Raw genomic sequence first — 20,387 nt, forward strand, 5'->3', positions numbered from 1 at the left:
CAGGGTGAACACATGAAGTACATGAAGTACAGGGTGAACACATGAGGTACATGAGGTACAGGGTGAACACATGAACAGGTCCCACCAGGGGAGAGGAGCTGCAGCTCCCTGATTGGCTGCTTCAGCAGGACGGTGACGTTGGAAACGTCGTCTCTCACCAGTCGCAGCCTGCTGGTTACCATGGAGACGTTTCTCTGAAGCTCTGGAAGGGAAACACAGATGGACACATGAAAATGTCATTCATGTATTCATTGAGCAATTCTGTGTTCATCTTAGTGGTTCATGTGTTCATCTTGGTGATTCATGCGTTCATTTCGATGATTCATGTGTTCATCTTAGTAATTCATGTGTTCATCAGTGATTCATGTGTTCATCAGTGATTCATGTGTTCATCTTAGTGGTTCACGTGTTAATCTCGGTGATTCATGTGTTCATCTTAGTAATTCATGTGTTCATCAGTGACTCATGTGTTCATCAGTGATTCATGTGTTCATCTTAGTGGTTCACGTGTTAATCTCGGTGATTCATGTGTTCATCTTAGTAATTCATGTGTTCATCAGTGACTCATGTGTTCATCAGTGATTCATGTGTTCATCTTAGTGACTCATGTGTTCATCAGTGATTCATGTGTTCATCTTAGTGGTTCATGTCTTCATCAGTGATTCATGTGTTCATCAGTGATTCATGTCTTCATCAGTGATTCATGTGTTCCAACCTTCAGATGTTTCTCTGATTTCTCGACTTTCTTCTGAAACTTTCACACTGATGTTTCTTTTGGCTTCACATGAATCTGACATCACTGATTGGCTGGTCTGAAACACACACACACACACACACACACACACACACACACACAGGTGTGTTCAGGTGTATAGACACTGGCAGGATGGGTTAGGGTCCAGGTCAGGTCTAGGAGAGGACCAGGACCAGGACCAGGACCAGGTCTCACCATGGCCATGGCGGCGACTGCAGACTGGAACGCAGCGGAAGCAGCCTGGTGGGCGGAGCCAACTCCCTCTGTGATGTCATTTCTTAACTCAGCCAATCGGACGGCGTTTCCTGACACATTGGTCACCGAGGACACAGAGCTGCAGGAACAGTGTGTTAATCACACTCACACACACTCACTCACACACACACACACACACACACACACACACACACACACTCACTCACTCACTCACACACACACACACACACACACACCTCTGCATGGAGTGGGCGTGGCCCTGCAGCAGGTGGGCGTGGCTTTCTGCACGATAAACCTTCTCCAGAGCGTCTGTCATCTTCAGTCCAACCACCAGACTGTCAACTTGTTTCCTCAGCAGGGGGCGCCACTGCTCCAGCTGACTGGACAACACCTCCACCTGCTGGACAGGTGAGACAACACAGCTGTGACCACACCTCCACCTGCTGGACAGGTGAGAGAACTGAACACCTCCACCTGCTGGCCAGATGAGAGAACTGAACACCTCCACCTGCTGGACAGGTGAGACAACACAGCTGTGACCACACCTCCACCTGCTGGCCAGGTGAGAGAACTGAACACCTCCACCTGCTGGCCAGGTGAGAGAACTGAACACCTCCACCTGCTGGCCAGATGAGAGAACTGAACACCTCCACCTGCTGGACAGGTGAGACAACACAGCTGTGACCACACCTCCACCTGCTGGCCAGGTGAGAGAACTGAGCACCTCCACCTGCTGGCCAGGTGAGACAACTGAACACCTCCACCTGCTGGCCAGGTGAGAGAACTGAACACCTCCACCTGCTGGCCAGATGAGAGAACTGAACACCTCCACCTGCTGGCCAGGTGAGAGAACTGAGCACCTCCACCTGCTGGCCAGGTGAGACAACTGAACACCTCCACCTGCTGGCCAGGTGAGAGAACTGAACACCTCCACCTGCTGGCCAGGTGAGAGAACTGAACACCTCCACCTGCTGGCCAGATGAGAGAACTGAACACCTCCACCTGCTGGACAGGTGAGACAACACAGCTGTGACCACACCTCCACCTGCTGGCCAGGTGAGAGAACTGAGCACCTCCACCTGCTGGCCAGGTGAGACAACTGAACACCTCCACCTGCTGGCCAGGTGAGAGAACTGAACACCTCCACCTGCTGGCCAGATGAGAGAACTGAACACCTCCACCTGCTGGCCAGGTGAGAGAACTGAGCACCTCCACCTGCTGGCCAGGTGAGACAACTGAACACCTCCACCTGCTGGCCAGGTGAGAGAACTGAGCACCTCCACCTGCTGGCCAGGTGAGACAACTGAACACCTCCACCTGCTGGACAGGTGAGAGAACTGAGCACCTCCACCTGCTGGCCAGGTGAGACAACTGAACACCTCCACCTGCTGGCCAGGTGAGAGAACTGAACACCTCCACCTGCTGGCCAGATGAGAGAACTGAACACCTCCACCTGCTGGCCAGGTGAGAGAACTGAACACCTCCACCTGCTGGCCAGATGAGAGAACTGAACACCTCCACCTGCTGGCCAGGTGAGAGAACTGAACACCTCCACCTGCTGGCCAGGTGCAGTACTGCAGCGACTCACCCAGATGCTGCTGATCAGCTCCTCCACCAGAACGACTGCAGAACCAAGAGAAGAACGACTTTCCTCAACGTTCCTCTGGACAGAACGACGACCTGCAGCCTGGTCCTGCAGGACAGACTGACAGAGACAGAGACCATCAACCGCCTGCTGTGTGTGTGTGTGTGTGTGTGTGTGTGTGTGTGTGTGTGTGTGTGTGTGTGTGTGTGTGTGTGTACCTGGTGTTGCTGCAGCAGTGTGTGTGCGGTCTCCAGCAGAGTGTGTGTTTGTGTGTTTGTGTGTGAAGCCTCTCTGAGGTGTGTGTGTGCGAGTTGCAGCGTTTCCATGGCGACAGTCAAACGGGTACGAAGTGGACCGAGTCCTTCATGAAGACGCTTTGACAGGAAGTCCAACTGGAGTGAGCGAGCGAGAGACTCAGAGAGGCTGGAGAGAGAGAGAGCAATCAGTGTTTCATCCATCCATCCATCCATTCATTCATTCATTCATCCATCCATACATTCATTCATTCATCCATTCACTCTCTCGTCACCTCAGCTCGTGATGAGCTGCTCGTCCTGCGGCAGTTTGATTGACAGCTCTGATGTCGTCCAATAGAAGCTGCGCTTCCTTCATCAGACGCGTCTGATTGGCTGAATCCAGCTCCGTGGAGTCCAGGTCCAGCTGCTCCGCCTCCCTCTGCAGCTCTGACCAATCACAGGAGGCCGTCGTCAGGCTGGGTTCAGCACTGTAACGTCTCTGTCCTGTAACGTCCCCGTCATGTCCTCCTTACCGTCCACAGTCTCCTGAAGCGTCCTGGTCTTCTCCAGAAGACGTGACGTCCTGCTGAAGCTGCTGCTGGTCGACAAGTTGACGACCTGCAGGTCACCTGTCAGCTGAGTGAGCTGGCCAATCAGAGCAGAGAACAGTCAGTCAGCTGAGTGAGCTGGCCAATCAGAGCAGAGAACGGTCCAACAGAACCAGACCAACAGAACCAGTCCAACAGAACCAGACCCCACCTGTGTCAGCAGATCATTCAGGTCAGACTTCACTTGATCCAAATCGTCTTCCAGGCCAGGAAGAAGCTCCGCCCACGAGTTGGAGAACAACGCCTGTATGGGAACATCACAGAGGGACATCACAAAGGAACATCACAAAGGAACATCACAGAGGAACATCGCAAAGGAACATCGCAAAAGAACATCACAGAGGAACATCACAAAGGAACATCACAGAAGAACATCACAAAGGAACATCACAGAGGTACATCACAGAGGAAGATCACAAATGAACATCACAAAGGAACATCACAGAGGTACATCACAAAGGAACATCACAAAGGAACATCACAAAAGAACATCACAGAGGAACATCACAAAGGAACATCACAGAGGAAGATCACAAATGAACATCACAAAGGAACATCACAGAGGAAGATCACAAAGAAACATCATAGAGGAACATCACAGAGAAACATCACAAAGGAATATCGCAGAGGAACACCGCAGAGGAACATCACAGAGGAACATCACAAAGGAACAACACAGAGGAACATCACAAAGGAACAACACAGAGGAACATCACAAAGGAACAACACAGAGGAACATCACATAGGAACATCACAAAGGAACATCACATAGGAACATCACAAAGGAACATCACAAAGGAACACCGCAGAGGAACATCACAGAGGAACATCACAAAGAAACACGCAGAGGAACATCACAAAGGAACATCACAGAGGAACATCACAAAGAAACATCACAGAGGAACATCACAAAGGAACACCGCAGAGGAACATCAGAGAGGAACATCACAGAGGAACATCACAAAGGAACATCATAGAGGAACATCACAAAGGAACACCGCAGAGGAACATCAGAGAGGAACATCACAGAGGAACATCACAGAGGAACATCACAAAGGAACATCACAGAGGAACATCACAAAGGAACATCGTAGAGGAACATCACAAAGGAACACCGCAGAGGAACATCAGAGAGGAACATCACAGAGGAACAACACAGAGGAATATCACAAAGGAACAACAAAGAGGAACATCACAAAGGAACATCACATAGGAACATCACAAAGGAACATCACAGAGGAACATCACAAAGGAACATCACAGAGGAACATCACAAAGGAACATCACAGAGGAACCAGACGGGGGTCTGTACCTGCAGGTCACTGCTCCGGTTCTCCAGCTGCAGCAGCTTCCAGAACGGTGCCGAGGAAACGGCGCTGATGTCGACGGAGTGCAGGACGGCGTGGAGCCGTTCCAGGTCGTCCAGCAGGACGCCGGAGCAGCGGGCGTCACACACTGGGCACACACAGGATGTTTGATGCGCTCAGGGGTCAGAGGTCAGAGGTCGGGGGTCACTCGCTGTGTGTGTGTGTGTGTGTGTGTTGTGCTGTACTCACACACACACTCGTCTCCCTGCTTTGCATGTCGATCTTCACACTGGTCACATGACTGACCTTTGACCCCTGCTCGACACTCACACTGTCCAGTCAGATGGTCACACAGCGGGTGGATGGAGCCCCACCCACTGCAGTCGCATGGTGCACAGCTCCCGCCCACCACTGAGGGGTTTCCATGGTAACCGACCGCACACCTACAGCACGGCAAGAAACGAGTCGTTTTAATCAGGACTCGTTTCAATCAGGACTCGTTTTAAGGACGAGTTGTAACAGACGTTCCAGACAGACTCACCTCTCACAGTATCGACCCTCGTAACCCACCTGACAGGAAGTGCAACGGAAATCACCGGCAGTCCCATCAGACATACAGGTGGGACTGAAACTACACACACACACACACACACACACACACACACACACACACATCAGAGGACTGTAAACGTCACAGGGCCGTGACAACAGGGGATGCAGTGATACCTGTTGTCCTGTAGGGGGCAGCCACATGGTGAGCAGTCGCTGATGGAGCCATTGATGTTTCCATGGTAACCTGGAGAACAGAGCTCACAGCTCCGCCCACTGGTGTGATGTTGACAGTCCTTTAAAAGAAAAGAAAACAATAATACAGACTGATGTGACGTGAGCTGACCACCCTGGGTAACACACCCTCACCTGACAGTCTCCACTCTGGGTAACACACCCTCACCTGACAGTCTCCACCCTGGGTAACACACCCTCACCTGACAGTCTCCACTCTGGGTAACACACCCTCACCTGACAGTCTCCACTCTGGGTAACACACCCTCACCTGACAGTCTCCACTCTGGGTAACACACCCTCACCTGACAGTCTCCACCCTGGGTAACACACCCTCACCTGACAGTCTCCACCCTGGGTAACACACCCTCACCTGACAGTCTCCACCCTGGGTAACACACCCTCACCTGACAGTCTCCACCCTGGGTAACACACCCTCACCTGACAGTCTCCACCCTGGGTAACACACCCTCACCTGACAGTCTCCACCCTGGGTAACACACCCTCACCTGACAGTCTCCACCCTGGGTAACACACCCTCACCTGACAGTCTCCACTCTGGGTAACACACCCTCACCTGACAGTCTCCACCCTGGGTAACACACCCTCACCTGACAGTCTCCACTCTGGGTAACACACCCTCACCTGACAGTCTCCACTCTGGATAACACACCCTCACCTGACAGTCTCCACCCTGGGTAACACACCCTCACCTGACAGCCTCCACCCTGGGTAACACACCCTCACCTGACAGTCTCCACCCTGGGTAACACACCCTCACCTGACAGTCTCCACCCTGGGTAACACACCCTCACCTGACAGTCTCCACTCTGGGTAACACACCCTCACCTGACAGTCTCCACTCTGGATAACACACCCTCACCTGACAGTCTCCACCCTGGGTAACACACCCTCACCTGACAGCCTCCACCCTGGGTAACACACCCTCACCTGACAGTCTCCACTCTGGGTAACACACCCTCACCTGACAGTCTCCACTCTGGGTAACACACCCTCACCTGACAGTCTCCACTCTGGGTAACACACCCTCACCTGACAGTCTCCACCCTGGGTAACACACCCTCACCTGACAGTCTCCACCCTGGGTAACACACCCTCACCTGACAGTCTCCACCCTGGGTAACACACCCTCACCTGACAGTCTCCACCCTGGGTAACACACCCTCACCTGACAGTCTCCACTCTGGGTAACACACCCTCACCTGACAGTCTCCACTCTGGGTAACACACCCTCACCTGACAGTCTCCACCCTGGGTAACACACCCTCACCTGACAGTCTCCACTCTGGGTAACACACCCTCACCTGACAGTCTCCACCCTGGGTAACACACTCTCACCTGACAGTCTCCACTCTGGGTAACACACCCTCACCTGACAGTCTCCACCCTGGGTAACACACCCTCACCTGACAGTCTCCACCCTGGGTAACACACCCTCACCTGACAGTCTCCACCCTGGGTAACACACCCTCACCTGACAGTCTCCACCCTGGGTAACACACCCTCACCTGACAGCCTCCACCCTGGGTAACACACCCTCACCTGACAGTCTCCACTCTGGGTAACACACCCTCACCTGACAGTCTCCACTCTGGGTAACACACCCTCACCTGACAGTCTCCACTCTGGGTAACACACCCTCACCTGACAGCCTCCACCCTGGGTAACACACCCTCACCTGACAGTCTCCACCCTGGGTAACACACCCTCACCTGACAGTCTCCACTCTGGGTAACACACCCTCACCTGACAGTCTCCACTCTGGGTAACACACCCTCACCTGACAGCCTCCACCCTGGGTAACACACCCTCACCTGACAGTCTCCACCCTGGGTAACACACCCTCACCTGACAGTCTCCACTCTGGGTAACACACCCTCACCTGACAGCCTCCACCCTGGGTAACACACCCTCACCTGACAGTCTCCACCCTGGGTAACACACCCTCACCTGACAGTCTCCACCCTGGGTAACACACCCTCACCTGACAGTCTCCACCCTGGGTAACACACCCTCACCTGACAGTCTCCACTCTGGGCGTCACAACTCTCACTGTGGTTGTTGCAGCGGCAGCGAATGCAGGGAAGAACAAACATGGACTTCTGCAAGCGAGAAGAGAAGTCAGACTGAGGCTGACGGAAATAACCTGCTGCACAGTCCTGGAGAGAGAGAGAGAGAGAGAGAGAGAGAGAGAGAGAGAGAGAGAGAGACAGAGAGAGAGAGAGAGAGAGAGAGAGAGAGAGAGAGAGAGAGAGAGGCTGATGAGTGTACTGATGTGATGGTTGAACAGGTTGCCATAGTAACCATGGCCGTTACCTCACAGGACAGTCCGCGGTACCCCGGCGGACAGACACACGATTCAATCAGTGTGGCTCCGCCCCTCCTGACCTCCGACCCCTCAGCCGCCTCAGCTGCCGTCTCCATGGTGATGTTGGAGATCCTGAAGACAAGCCAGTCTGTAACCGTCTGTTATGGTCTAACATCCTGTTACAGTGGTCTGTTACAGTCGGTCTGTACCAGTCAGTCTATAAGTCGGTCTGTACCAGTCGGTCTGTAAGTCGGTCTGTACCTACCTGCTCTGCCTCATCCTGCTGCCGTACGAAGCTTTGATCATCACGTATTTGACGTCACTGAGAACCAACATGAAGTCGCCTCGACTCACCGGAGAATCTAGAACCGAGTTGAAGTACCTCCACCGGTGCTACACACACACACACACACACACACACACACACACACACACACACACACACACACACACGCCGTTGTTCAGACCGTTTGCAGTGTGGTCGTCGTCATGGAGACGTGGCGAGTGTCGTTACCTCCGTCAGGCGGACGTTGTGCTGAGTTGTCACGCCGTTAGGGGGCGGAGCCACGTCAGTGTAGAGGAGGAGTTTCCTCAGAGTCCCGCCCCTCAGCAGCACCTGAGGCTCCTGATTGGACGGCCCGGAACCGTCCTCGGCGTGGAAGGTGACGACGTACGACAACAGTCCGCCGTACGACAACAACTGCACGTGTTGAAAGAAGCATACAGTCAACACACACACACACACACACACACACACACACACACACACACACACACACACACACACACACACACACACACACACACACACTCCACCTTGCGTCCCTGGAACGTCTCCGGCAGCCTCCAGTACAAAGGACCCGTCCTCTGGTTGGACAGCAGAGGGACGTCCAGGACGGTGGCGCCGCCCTGCTGGTGGACTGGAGACACTGCAGGCTGCAGGTCAGACTGGTGGACCAGGGACAGCTGGACGCCGGGGGACAGGGACACCTGGAACACACCACTGTGGGGTTCATTCACCTCCACCCTCCACCCTCCATCCTCTACCCTCCATCCTCCATCCTCCATCCTCCATCCTCTACCCTCTACCCTCCATCCTCTACCCTCCACCCTCCACCCTCTACCCTCCATCCTCTACCCTCCACCCTCTACCCTCCATCCTCTACCCTCCACCCTCCACCCTCTACCCTCCATCCTCTACCCTCTACCCTCCATCCTCTACCCTCCATCCTCTACCCTCTACCCTCTACCCTCCATCCTCTACCCTCCATCCTCTACCCTCCACCCTCTACCCTCCATCCTCTACCCTCCACCCTCCATCCTCTACCCTCTACCCTCCATCCTCTACCCTCCATCCTCTACCCTCCATCCTCTACCCTCCACCCTCTACCCTCCATCCTCCATCCTCTACCCTCCACCCTCCATCCTCTACCCTCTACCCTCCATCCTCTACCCTCCACCCTCTACCCTCCACCCTCTACCCTCCATCCTCTACCCTCCACCCTCTACCCTCCACCCTCCATCCTCTACCCTCCATCCTGTACCCTCCACCCTCCATCCTCTACCCTCTACCCTCCATCCTCTACCCTCCATCCTCCATCCTCTACCCTCCACCCTCTACCCTCCACCCTCCATCCTCTACCCTCCATCCTGTACCCTCCACCCTCCATCCTCTACCCTCTACCCTCCATCCTCTACCCTCCACCCTCCATCCTCTACCCTCCACCCTCCATCCTCTACCCTCCACCCTCCATCCTCCACCCTCCTCCCTCCATCCTCCACCCTCCTCCCTCCATCCTCCACCCTCCTCCCTCCACCCAACCAGCTGACAGGAAGTGGTGTTGAACTCACAGGAAGTGGGTGGAGGCCCCCCTGCTCCTCACAGTCGCTGCTCACACCTGAACAGAAACACGGAGAACATCCACCTGGATTCTCCACCCGCAGGCCGAACAGCCCGGCAGCACACTCCTCACAGCGCCGGCCGGACACGCCCACCTGCACACACACTTCACCTTATACACACTTCACCTTACACACAAACACACCCACCTTGCACACACACACACACACCCACCTTGCGCACCCACCTTGCACACACACACACACACTCACCTTGCACACCCACCTTGCACACACACACACACACACTCACCTTGCACACCCACCTTGCACACACACACACACACACTCACCTTGCGCACACACACACACACACACACACACACACACACACACTCACCTTGCACACCCACCTTACACACACACACACACACACACACCTTGCACACACACACACACACACACACACACACACACACACACCCACCTTGCACACACACACACACACACACACACACACACACACACACACCTTGCACACACACACACACACACACACACACACACACACACACACACACACACACACACACACCTTGCACACACACACACACACACACACACACACACACACACACACACCCACCTTGCACACACACACACACACACACACACACACACACACACACCTTGCACACACACACACACACACACACACACACTTGCACACACACACACACACACACACACACACACACACACACACCACCTTGCACACACACACACACACACACACACACACACACACACCTTGCACACACACACACACACACACACACACACACACACACACACACACACACACACACACACCTTGCACACACACACACACACACACACACACACACACACACACCCACCTTGCACACACACACACACACACACACACACACACACACACACACACCTTGCACACACACACACACACACACACACACACACACACACACACACACACACACACACACCCACCTTGCACACACACTCCCCGGTGTGTCGACAGTCACACACTCCTGTCGTCACGTTGCAGGACGTCTCGTCTGTTCCCGCCACATCACAGCCGCACTCGGTGCATTCTGGGTAACCATAGTAACCAGGTGCGCACTGGTCACATGACCTTCCACTGAAGCCCGTCCTGCACCGGCACTGCCCATTGGTCAGATCACACTGAGGGGCGGAGCTTCCTGCCACGCTGCAGCCACACAGCTGGAGGGAGGTGAGGCAGGTCAGTATGTGTGTGTGTGTGTGTGTGTGTGTGTGTGTGTGTGTGTGTGTGTACCTGGCAGCCCGTCATGGGGTCGTGACCCCAGTAACCTGCCTCACACCTGTCGCAGGCGTCTCCTTCAGTGTGGGCGGGGCAAACACATCCTCCACTCTCTGGGTCACAGTGACCGCCAGTGTGAGCACAGGTGCATTCTGAGAGGGGAGGGGAGGGGCCAGAGTCAGTGGGTGTGTCCTATCTCACCCTCTATGACTCAACCTCTAAATCTCTTTATTCTCCCTATAGAACCTCTATGATTCTCCCTATAGAACCTCTGTGATTCTCCCTATAGAACCTCTGTGATTCTACCTAGAGAACCTCTAGGATTCTCCCTATAGAACCTCTATGATTCTCCCTATAGAACCTCTAGGATTCTCCCTATAGAACCTCTCTGATTCTCCCTATAGAACCTCTAGGATTCTACCTAGAGAACCTCTATGATTCTCCGTATAGAACCTCTAGGATTCTCCCTATAGAACCTCTGTGATTCTCCCTATAGAACCTCTGTGATTCTCCCTATAGACCTCTATGATTCTCCCTAGAGAACCTCTAGGATTCTCCCTATAGAACCTCTAGGATTCTCCCTATAGAACCTCTGTGATTCTCCCTATAGAACCTCTGTGATTCTCCCTATAGAACCTCTGTGATTCTCCCTATAGAACCTCTAGGATTCTCCCTATAGACCCTCTCTGATTCTCCCTATAGAACCTCTAGGATTCTCCCTATAGAACCTCTAGGATTCTCCCTATAGAACCTCTGTGATTCTCCCTATAGAACCTCTGTGATTCTCCCTATAGAACCTCTCTGATTCTCCCTATAGAACCTCTAGGATTCTCCCTATAGAACCTCTAGGATTCTCCCTATAGAACCTCTGTGATTCTCCCTATAGAACCTCTATTATTCTCCCTATAGAACCTCTGTGATTCTCCCTATAGAACCTCTGTGATTCTCCCTATAGAACCTCTGTGATTCTCCCTATAGAACCTCTAGGATTCTCCCTATAGAACCTCTGTGATTCTCCCTATAGAACCTCTGTGATTCTCCCTATAGAACCTCTATTATTCTCCCTATAGAACCTCTGTGATTCTCCCTATAGAACCTCTGTGATTCTCCCTATAGAACCTCTCTGATTCTCCCTATAGAACCTCTAGGATTCTCCCTATAGAACCTCTGTGATTCTCCCTATAGAACCTCTATTATTCTCCCTATAGAACCTCTGTGATTCTCCCTATAGAACCTCTGTGATTCTCCCTATAGAACCTCTAGGATTCTCCCTATAGACCCTCTCTGATTCTCCCTATAGAACCTCTAGGATTCTCCCTATAGAACCTCTAGGATTCTCCCTATAGAACCTCTGTGATTCTCCCTATAGAACCTCTGTGATTCTCCCTATAGAACCTCTGTGATTCTCCCTATAGAACCTCTGTGATTCTCCCTATAGAACCTCTCTGATTCTCCCTATAGAACCTCTATGATTCTCCCTATAGAACCTCTCTGATTCTCCCTATAGAACCTCTAGGATTCTCCCTATAGAACCTCTGTGATTCTCCCTATAGAACCTCTGTGATTCTCCCTATAGAACCTCTCTGATTCTCCCTATAGAACCTCTAGGATTCTCCCTATAGAACCTCTAGGATTCTCCCTATAGAACCTCTGTGATTCTCCCTATAGAACCTCTATTATTCTCCCTATAGAACCTCTGTGATTCTCCCTATAGAACCTCTGTGATTCTCCCTATAGAACCTCTAGGATTCTCCCTATAGACCCTCTCTGATTCTCCCTATAGAACCTCTAGGATTCTCCCTATAGAACCTCTAGGATTCTCCCTATAGAACCTCTGTGATTCTCCCTATAGAACCTCTGTGATTCTCCCTATAGAACCTCTCTGATTCTCCCTATAGAACCTCTAGGATTCTCCCTATAGAACCTCTAGGATTCTCCCTATAGAACCTCTGTGATTCTCCCTATAGAACCTCTGTGATTCTCCCTATAGAACCTCTATTATTCTCCCTATAGAACCTCTCTGATTCTCCCTATAGAACCTCTATGATTCTCCCTATAGAACCTCTCTGATTCTCCCTATAGAACCTCTAGGATTCTCCCTATAGAACCTCTGTGATTCTCCCTATAGAACCTCTATTATTCTCCCTATAGAACCTCTGTGATTCTCCCTATAGAACCTCTGTGATTCTCCCTATAGAACCTCTCTGATTCTCCCTATAGAACCTCTAGGATTCTCCCTATAGAACCTCTAGGATTCTCCCTATAGAACCTCTGTGATTCTCCCTATAGAACCTCTATTATTCTCCCTATAGAACCTCTGTGATTCTCCCTATAGAACCTCTGTGATTCTCCCTATAGAACCTCTAGGATTCTCCCTATAGAACCTCTGTGATTCTCCCTATAGAACCTCTGTGATTCTCCCTATAGAACCTCTCTGATTCTCCCTATAGAACCTCTAGGATTCTCCCTATAGAACCTCTGTGATTCTCCCTATAGAACCTCTATTATTCTCCCTATAGAACCTCTGTGATTCTCCCTATAGAACCTCTGTGATTCTCCCTATAGAACCTCTCTGATTCTCCCTATAGAACCTCTGTGATTCTCCCTATAGAACCTCTGTGATTCTCCCTATAGAACCTCTGTGATTCTCCCTATAGAACCTCTCTGATTCTCCCTATAGAACCTCTAGGATTCTCCCTATAGAACCTCTGTGATTCTCCCTATAGAACCTCTATTATTCTCCCTATAGAACCTCTGTGATTCTCCCTATAGAACCTCTGTGATTCTCCCTATAGAACCTCTCTGATTCTCCCTATAGAACCTCTGTGATTCTCCCTATAGAACCTCTGTGATTCTCCCTATAGAACCTCTGTGATTCTCCCTATAGAACCTCTATTATTCTCCCTATAGAACCTCTAGGATTCTCCCTATAGAACCTCTGTGATTCTCCCTATAGAACCTCTGTGATTCTCCCTATAGAACCTCTATTATTCTCCCTATAGAACCTCTAGGATTCTCCCTATAGAACCTCTGTGATTCTCCCTATAGAACCTCTGTGATTCTCCCTATAGAACCTCTATTATTCTCCCTATAGAACCTCTGGTTCACACTGTGTCACATGTTCAAGGTGTTTACCTGTGCAGCCGTTGTCATGGAAACCATAGTAACCATGGCTGCAGTGGGTGCACTTGTCTCCAGCCACACCCTCAACACACTGACACCGCCCCTTTTCATCACATGACCCGGAGGCGGATCCCGATTGGCTGCAGCCGCAGGGGAGACAGCCCCGCCCACTGGACGCCCCGAAGCCCCGCCCACTGGACGCCCCGAAGAAACCCGTCTGGGGGGAGGGGCAGAGACGTCAGAGGTGGAGGTCATCAAGGTGGAGGTGAGAAGTGGGTGGAGGTCGCAGCTCCACCTGGACGAGGACTCACCTGACAGCGGTCACAGGTGCGTCCGGTCACATGGTCTCTGCAGACGCACTGACCTGTAGTGACATCACACTGCCTGGAGAGGGCGCCGCTGACATCACAGCTGCACTCTGAGGACAGACAGGAGGGGTCACATCCAGCCTCCACCCAGCCTCCTCCACCCTCCAGCCTCCACCCAGGAGTGACATGTGACCTTCATTGAACTTTGACTCAGAACAAAATGTTTTTTCACCAAATAAACTGCGACGAGGTCAAAGGTCAAACATGTTTTAATCTGAGACGTGTAGAAGAGGCTTTACCTCTGAATATGAACGCTGTGTTTGTAACACACACACACACACACACACACACACACACACACACACACACACACACACACACACACACACACAATGTGTGTAGCAGCAGGAATGTTGAGCTACAAAATCCAGATTAAGATTCTAACCTCTCACATGATGTGTGTGTGTGTGTGTGTGTGTGTGTGTGTGTGTGTGTGTGTGTGTGTGTGTGTGTGTGTGTGTGTGTGTCTCACCCTGACAGTTCTTGGCGGTCACGGCGTCGCCATAGTAACCAGGCTGACAGAGCTCACAGTGTCTCCCAGTTGTGTTTCCACGGCAACGCAGACAGTCGCCGGTGACGGAGTCACAGTGTTCCGGGTCGTCCACGTTCACGTTTCCGTTGCAGTGACAGCGAACACAAGCCCCGCCCACTACCTGCGGGTTTCCATAGAAACCACTGGCACACCTGGTGAAGGTCCAGAGGACAGGACATTACAGTCTGCACCCCCCCGCCCCCCCCCCTCCCCCCACACACACACCCAGCGTCCTCACCTCTCACAGGTGTCCCCGGTGTATCCGTCCTGACACTGGTCACATGACAGGCGTCCCCTGGCGTCCAGCAGGCAGGTGGGACTGAACCTGAGGGACAAACCTGAGGTCACTGCTGCCCTCAAACCGTCTGTCTGTCTGTCTGTCTGTCTCACCTGTTGGACGGATCCGTCAGAGGACACGCACACATCTGACAATCCACAGCCGTCCCTTCACCAGCGTCACCATAGAAACCAGGAAGACAACGCTCACAGTGTGGACCAGTGGTGTTGTGGAGACAATCCTGAGAGACAGACAGGTCAGAGACAGACAGGTCAGAGAGACAGACAGGTCAGAGACAGACAGGTCAGAGAGAGAGACAGGTCAGAGAGACAGACAGGTCAGAGACAGACAGGTCAGAGAGAGACAGGTCAGAGACAGACAGGTCAGAGACAGACAGGTCAGAGACAGACAGGTCAGAAAGAGACAGGTCAGAGACAGACAGGTCAGAGACAGACAGGTCAGAGAGACAGACAGACAGGTCAGAGACAGACAGGTCAGAGACAGACAGGTCAGAGAGACAGACAGACAGGTCAGAGACAGACAGGTCAGAGAGACAGACAGGTCAGAGAGACAGACAGACAGGTCAGAGACAGACAGGTCAGAGAGACAGACAGACAGGTCAGAGAGACAGACAGGTCAGATAGACAGACAGACAGGTCAGAGAGACAGACAGGTCAGAGAGACAGACAGACAGGTCAGAGACAGACAGGTCAGAGAGATAGACAGGTCAGAGAGACAGACAGACAGGTCAGAGACAGACAGGTCAGAGAGACAGACAGACAGGTCAGAGAGACAGACAGGTCAGATAGACAGACAGACAGGTCAGAGAGACAGACAGGTCAGAGAGACAGACAGACAGGTCAGAGACAGACAGGTCGGAGAGATAGACAGGTCAGAGACAGACAGGTCAGAGACAGACAGGTCAGAGAGACAGACAGGTCAGAGAGACAGACAGGTCAGGGAGACAGACAGGTCAGAGACAGACAGGTCAGAGACAGACAGGTCAGAGAGACAGACAGACAGGTCAGAGACAGACAGGTCAGAGAGACAGACAGGTCAGACTGACTCACTAAACAGACTCCGTTGACGTCACATTGTGTCGAATGTCCATTACAGTCACACTGAAGACAGTTTCCTCCAAACAAGACTCCGCCCACTCTGTAGAACCCTGGGAGACACGTCTGACACACACACACACACACACACACACACACACACACACACACACACACACACACACACACACACACACACACACACACACACACACACACACACACACACACACACAGGCTGTTAGGCTCCACACTCCATCACGTACTGGATTACTCAGAGTAACTTGAAGTACAGGAAGTACTGCTGACCTCACAGGAAGTGCCGCTGTAGCCCCACGGACACTCACAGGTCTCCACGTCAACCAGGGGACACGAGGACGTGGAGTCCAGGTCCAAGTCCGCCACGTCCAGAGACACTGAGCTGAGCCTGAAGGAACAGAGACATTAGGACCAGAGGAACTAGAACCAGGAGAACCAGGACCAGGAGAACCAGAACCACAAGAACCAGGACCAGGAGAACAAGGACCACAAGAAGCAGGACCAGGAGAACCAGGACCACAAGAACCAAGAGAAGGACAGGTGAGGACAGGTGAGGACAGGTAAGGACAGGTGAGGACAGTTGAGGACAGGTAAGGACAGTTGAGGACAGGTGAGGACAGATGAGGACATATGAGGACAGATGAGGACAGTTAAGGACATGTAAGGACAGATGAGGACAGGTAAGGACAGGTGAGGACAGATGAGGACAGGTAAGGACAGGTGAGGACAGATGAGGACAGGCAAGGACAGGTGAGGACAGGTAAGGACAGGTGAGGACCGGTGAGGACCGGTGAGGACAGGTAAGGACAGGTGAGGACAGGTGAGGACAGGTGAGGACAGGTAAGGACAGGTGAAAACAGGTGAGGACAGGTGAGGACAGGTGAGGACAGGTAAGGACAGGTGAGGACAGGTGAGGACAGGTAAGGACAGGTGAGAACAGGTGAGGACAGGTGAGGACAGGTAAGGACAGGTGAGGACCGGTGAGGACAGGTAAGGACAGGTGAGGACAGATGAGGACAGGTAAGGACAGGTGAGGACAGGTAAGGACAGGTGAGGACAGGTAAGGACAGGTGAGGACAGGTATGGACAGGTGAGAACAGATGAGGACAGGTGAGGACAGGTGAGGACAGGTAAGGACAGGTGAGGACAGGTGAGGACAGGTGAGGACAGGTGAAAACAGGTGAGGACAGGTGAGGACAGGTGAGGACAGGTAAGGACAGGTGAGAACAGGTGAGGACAGGTGAGGACAGGTAAGGACAGGTGAGGACCGGTGAGGACAGGTAAGGACAGGTGAGGACAGATGAGGACAGGTAAGGACAGGTGAGGACAGGTAAGGACAGGTGAGGACAGGTATGGACAGGTGAGAACAGGTGAGGACAGGTGAGGACAGGTAAGGACAGGTGAGGACAGGTGAGGACAGGTGAGGACAGGTAAGGACAGGTGAGGACAGGTGAAGCCAATCAGAAAGTGACACGACCACGTTATGACAAGGTGGAAGACAAGACGTCAGGTTCTAAATGTAATCAGATTACTTTACTCACCGTACTGGACCACCTGCTGAGGCGTTGGCATGAACTCTGACCCTCAGTGACGTCACAGCGGCGAGGACCAATAGCAGGTCGTCACGGGTTACAGGACTTCCTGTTCCACTGTTGACAAATTGTTGAGGAAACATCTGGACGGAGACCAGCTGCTGCGCCAGCGGGGTGAGGAAGAGGAGGAGCGCTGGCGCCAGACGAAGAGTCTGGCCGTAACCCTGGAAACCAGGAGACCAAGGTCAGCTGCCTGTTGTCCGACGTTGACAAACGTCACGATGACAAACGTCACGTTGACAAACTTCACATTGACAAAACTTCACGTTGACAAAACTTCACGTTGACAAAACTTCACATTGACAAAACTTCACGTTGACAAACTTCACATTGACAAAACTTCACGTTGACAAAACTTCACGTTGACAAAACTTCACGTTGACAAAACTTCACGTTGACAAACTTCACATTGACAAAACTTCACGTTGACAAAACTTCACATTGACAAAACTTCACGTTGACAAAACTTCACATTGACAAAACTTCACGTTGACAAACTTCACGTTGACAAAACTTCACGTTGACAAAACTTCACATTGACAAAACTTCACATTGACACAACTTCACATTGACAAAACTTCACATTGACAAAACTTCACATTGACAAAACTTCACATTGACAAAACTTCACATTGACAAAACTTCACGTTGACAAACTTCACATTGACAAAACTTCACGTTGACAAAACTTCACATTGACAAAACTTCACGTTGACAAAACTTCACGTTGACAAACTTCACATTGACAAAACTTCACGTTGACAAAACTTCACGTTGACAAAACTTCACATTGACAAAACTTTACGTTGACAAAACTTCACATTGACAAAACTTCACGTTGACAAAACGTCACGTTGACAAACTTCAGGTCCAACCCTGGAGACTTTACCTGGACGAGGACGTCACAGTGGACAGGAAGTGACCGGTCCTCATTGTCTTCCAGGACGTCGTACAACACTGAGAAGTTCAGGAAACCTCCGTAAGACACCAGCTGGAGAGACAACCCGAGACAGTCAGACAGACAGACAGACAGACAGACAGACAGACAGACAGTCAGACAGTCAGACAGGAAGTGAGCTCTGACCTTGTTGCCAAGGAAACCGCTAGGCGCCGCCCACTGCAACATGTGACCAGAAGACATGTTGCCGGGCTCGGGGAGGTGGTTGCTATGGACAACAAAGTGGTCATGGATGGATTGAGGGGGGCGGAGCAACGCGTCTTCATGACGCACCTGAGGACAAGACAGAACAGAAAGACAGTTTCAGAAATCATCTGTTAACTGAGGACAGGTGTGTTACCTGTCGTGTGCACCAGGTGTTACCTGTCGTGCGCACCAGGTGTTACCTGTCGTGTGCACCAGGTGTGTTACCTGTCGTGTGCACCAGGTGTTACCTGTCGTGTGCACCAGGTGTGTTACCTGTCGTGTGCACCAGGTGTGTTACCTGTCGTGTGCACCAGGTGTTACCTGTCGTGTGCACCAGGTGTGTTACCTGTCGTGTGCACCAGGGGTGTTACCTGTCGTGTGCACCAGGTGTGTTACCTGTCGTGTGCACCAGGTGTATTACCTGTCGTGTGCACCAGGTGTATTACCTGTCGTGTGCACCAGGTGTATTACCTGTCGTGTGCACCAGGGGGAGCTCTCACAGACATCAGACACGCCGAAGCAGAAACAGTCGGTACAGCCTTGCGGGTTGTTGGACTGCAGGTTGTAGAAACCTGGTTTACACTGGTCACAGTGAGGCCCCATCACGTTGACCTGAGGAGGAGGAGGAGGAGGAGGGGTCAGAGGTCAGGAGGGTCAGAGGTCAGAGGTCAGGAGGGTCAGAGGTCAGGATCCACCTGCCAGCCACCAACATGCTGTCACAGACTCACCTGGCAGGTACAGACTAACCTTGCAGGTGCAGACTCACCTTGCAGGTACAGACTCACCTTGCAGGTGCAGACTCACCTTGCAGGTACAGACTCACCTGGCAGGTACAGACTAACCTTGCAGGTGCAGACTCACCTGGCAGGTACAGACTCACCTTGCAGGTACAGACTAACCTTGCAGGTGCAGACTCACCTGGCAGGTACAGACTCACCTTGCAGGTGCAGACTCACCTTGCAGGTACAGACTCACCTTGCAGGTACAGACTAACCTTGCAGGTGCAGACTCACCTTGCAGGTACAGACTAACCTTGCAGGTGCAGACTCACCTTGCAGGTGCAGACTCACCTTGCAGGTACAGACTCACCTTGCAGGTGCAGGCTAACCTTGCAGGTGCAGACCAACCTTGCAGGTACAGACTCACCTTGCAGGTACAGACTCACCTTGCAGGTGCAGACTCACCTTGCAGGTACAGACTCACCTTGCAGGTGCAGACTCACCTTGCAGGTACAGACTAACCTTGCAGGTACAGACTAACCTTGCAGGTGCAGACT

General features: G+C 52.2%; 1 protein-coding gene across 1 annotated transcript in view; it reads right to left on the reverse strand.

Annotated features, from left to right (window-relative positions):
* The window catches only part of lama1 (laminin, alpha 1), a gene marked incomplete at both ends in the record, with an annotated part of 47,215 nt that overhangs the window by 12,908 nt on the left and 13,920 nt on the right, over positions 1-20,387 (reverse strand). The window contains 31 exons of the mRNA XM_080521823.1: positions 86-202; positions 940-1,088; positions 1,207-1,370; positions 3,129-3,238; positions 3,325-3,436; positions 3,551-3,643; positions 4,712-4,854; positions 4,956-5,149; positions 5,248-5,337; positions 5,433-5,551; positions 7,529-7,669; positions 7,827-7,950; positions 8,084-8,211; positions 8,333-8,518; positions 8,635-8,808; positions 9,670-9,813; positions 10,690-10,923; positions 10,997-11,133; positions 14,117-14,321; positions 14,416-14,522; positions 14,945-15,156; positions 15,243-15,329; positions 15,395-15,522; positions 16,352-16,462; positions 16,646-16,763; positions 17,917-18,131; positions 18,857-18,958; positions 19,052-19,198; positions 19,266-19,288; positions 19,385-19,457; positions 19,583-19,723. Of these exons, the coding sequence (XP_080377949.1) occupies positions 86-202; positions 940-1,088; positions 1,207-1,370; positions 3,129-3,238; positions 3,325-3,436; positions 3,551-3,643; positions 4,712-4,854; positions 4,956-5,149; positions 5,248-5,337; positions 5,433-5,551; positions 7,529-7,669; positions 7,827-7,950; positions 8,084-8,211; positions 8,333-8,518; positions 8,635-8,808; positions 9,670-9,813; positions 10,690-10,923; positions 10,997-11,133; positions 14,117-14,321; positions 14,416-14,522; positions 14,945-15,156; positions 15,243-15,329; positions 15,395-15,522; positions 16,352-16,462; positions 16,646-16,763; positions 17,917-18,131; positions 18,857-18,958; positions 19,052-19,198; positions 19,266-19,288; positions 19,385-19,457; positions 19,583-19,723 (4,228 nt within the window). The remainder of the gene's footprint in view (positions 1-85; positions 203-939; positions 1,089-1,206; positions 1,371-3,128; positions 3,239-3,324; positions 3,437-3,550; positions 3,644-4,711; positions 4,855-4,955; positions 5,150-5,247; positions 5,338-5,432; positions 5,552-7,528; positions 7,670-7,826; positions 7,951-8,083; positions 8,212-8,332; positions 8,519-8,634; positions 8,809-9,669; positions 9,814-10,689; positions 10,924-10,996; positions 11,134-14,116; positions 14,322-14,415; positions 14,523-14,944; positions 15,157-15,242; positions 15,330-15,394; positions 15,523-16,351; positions 16,463-16,645; positions 16,764-17,916; positions 18,132-18,856; positions 18,959-19,051; positions 19,199-19,265; positions 19,289-19,384; positions 19,458-19,582; positions 19,724-20,387) is intronic.

The sequence above is a fragment of the Blennius ocellaris genome (assembly GCF_963422515.1).
Source record: "Blennius ocellaris genome assembly, contig: SCAFFOLD_127, whole genome shotgun sequence".
Classification (NCBI taxonomy): Eukaryota; Metazoa; Chordata; class Actinopteri; order Blenniiformes; family Blenniidae; genus Blennius; species Blennius ocellaris.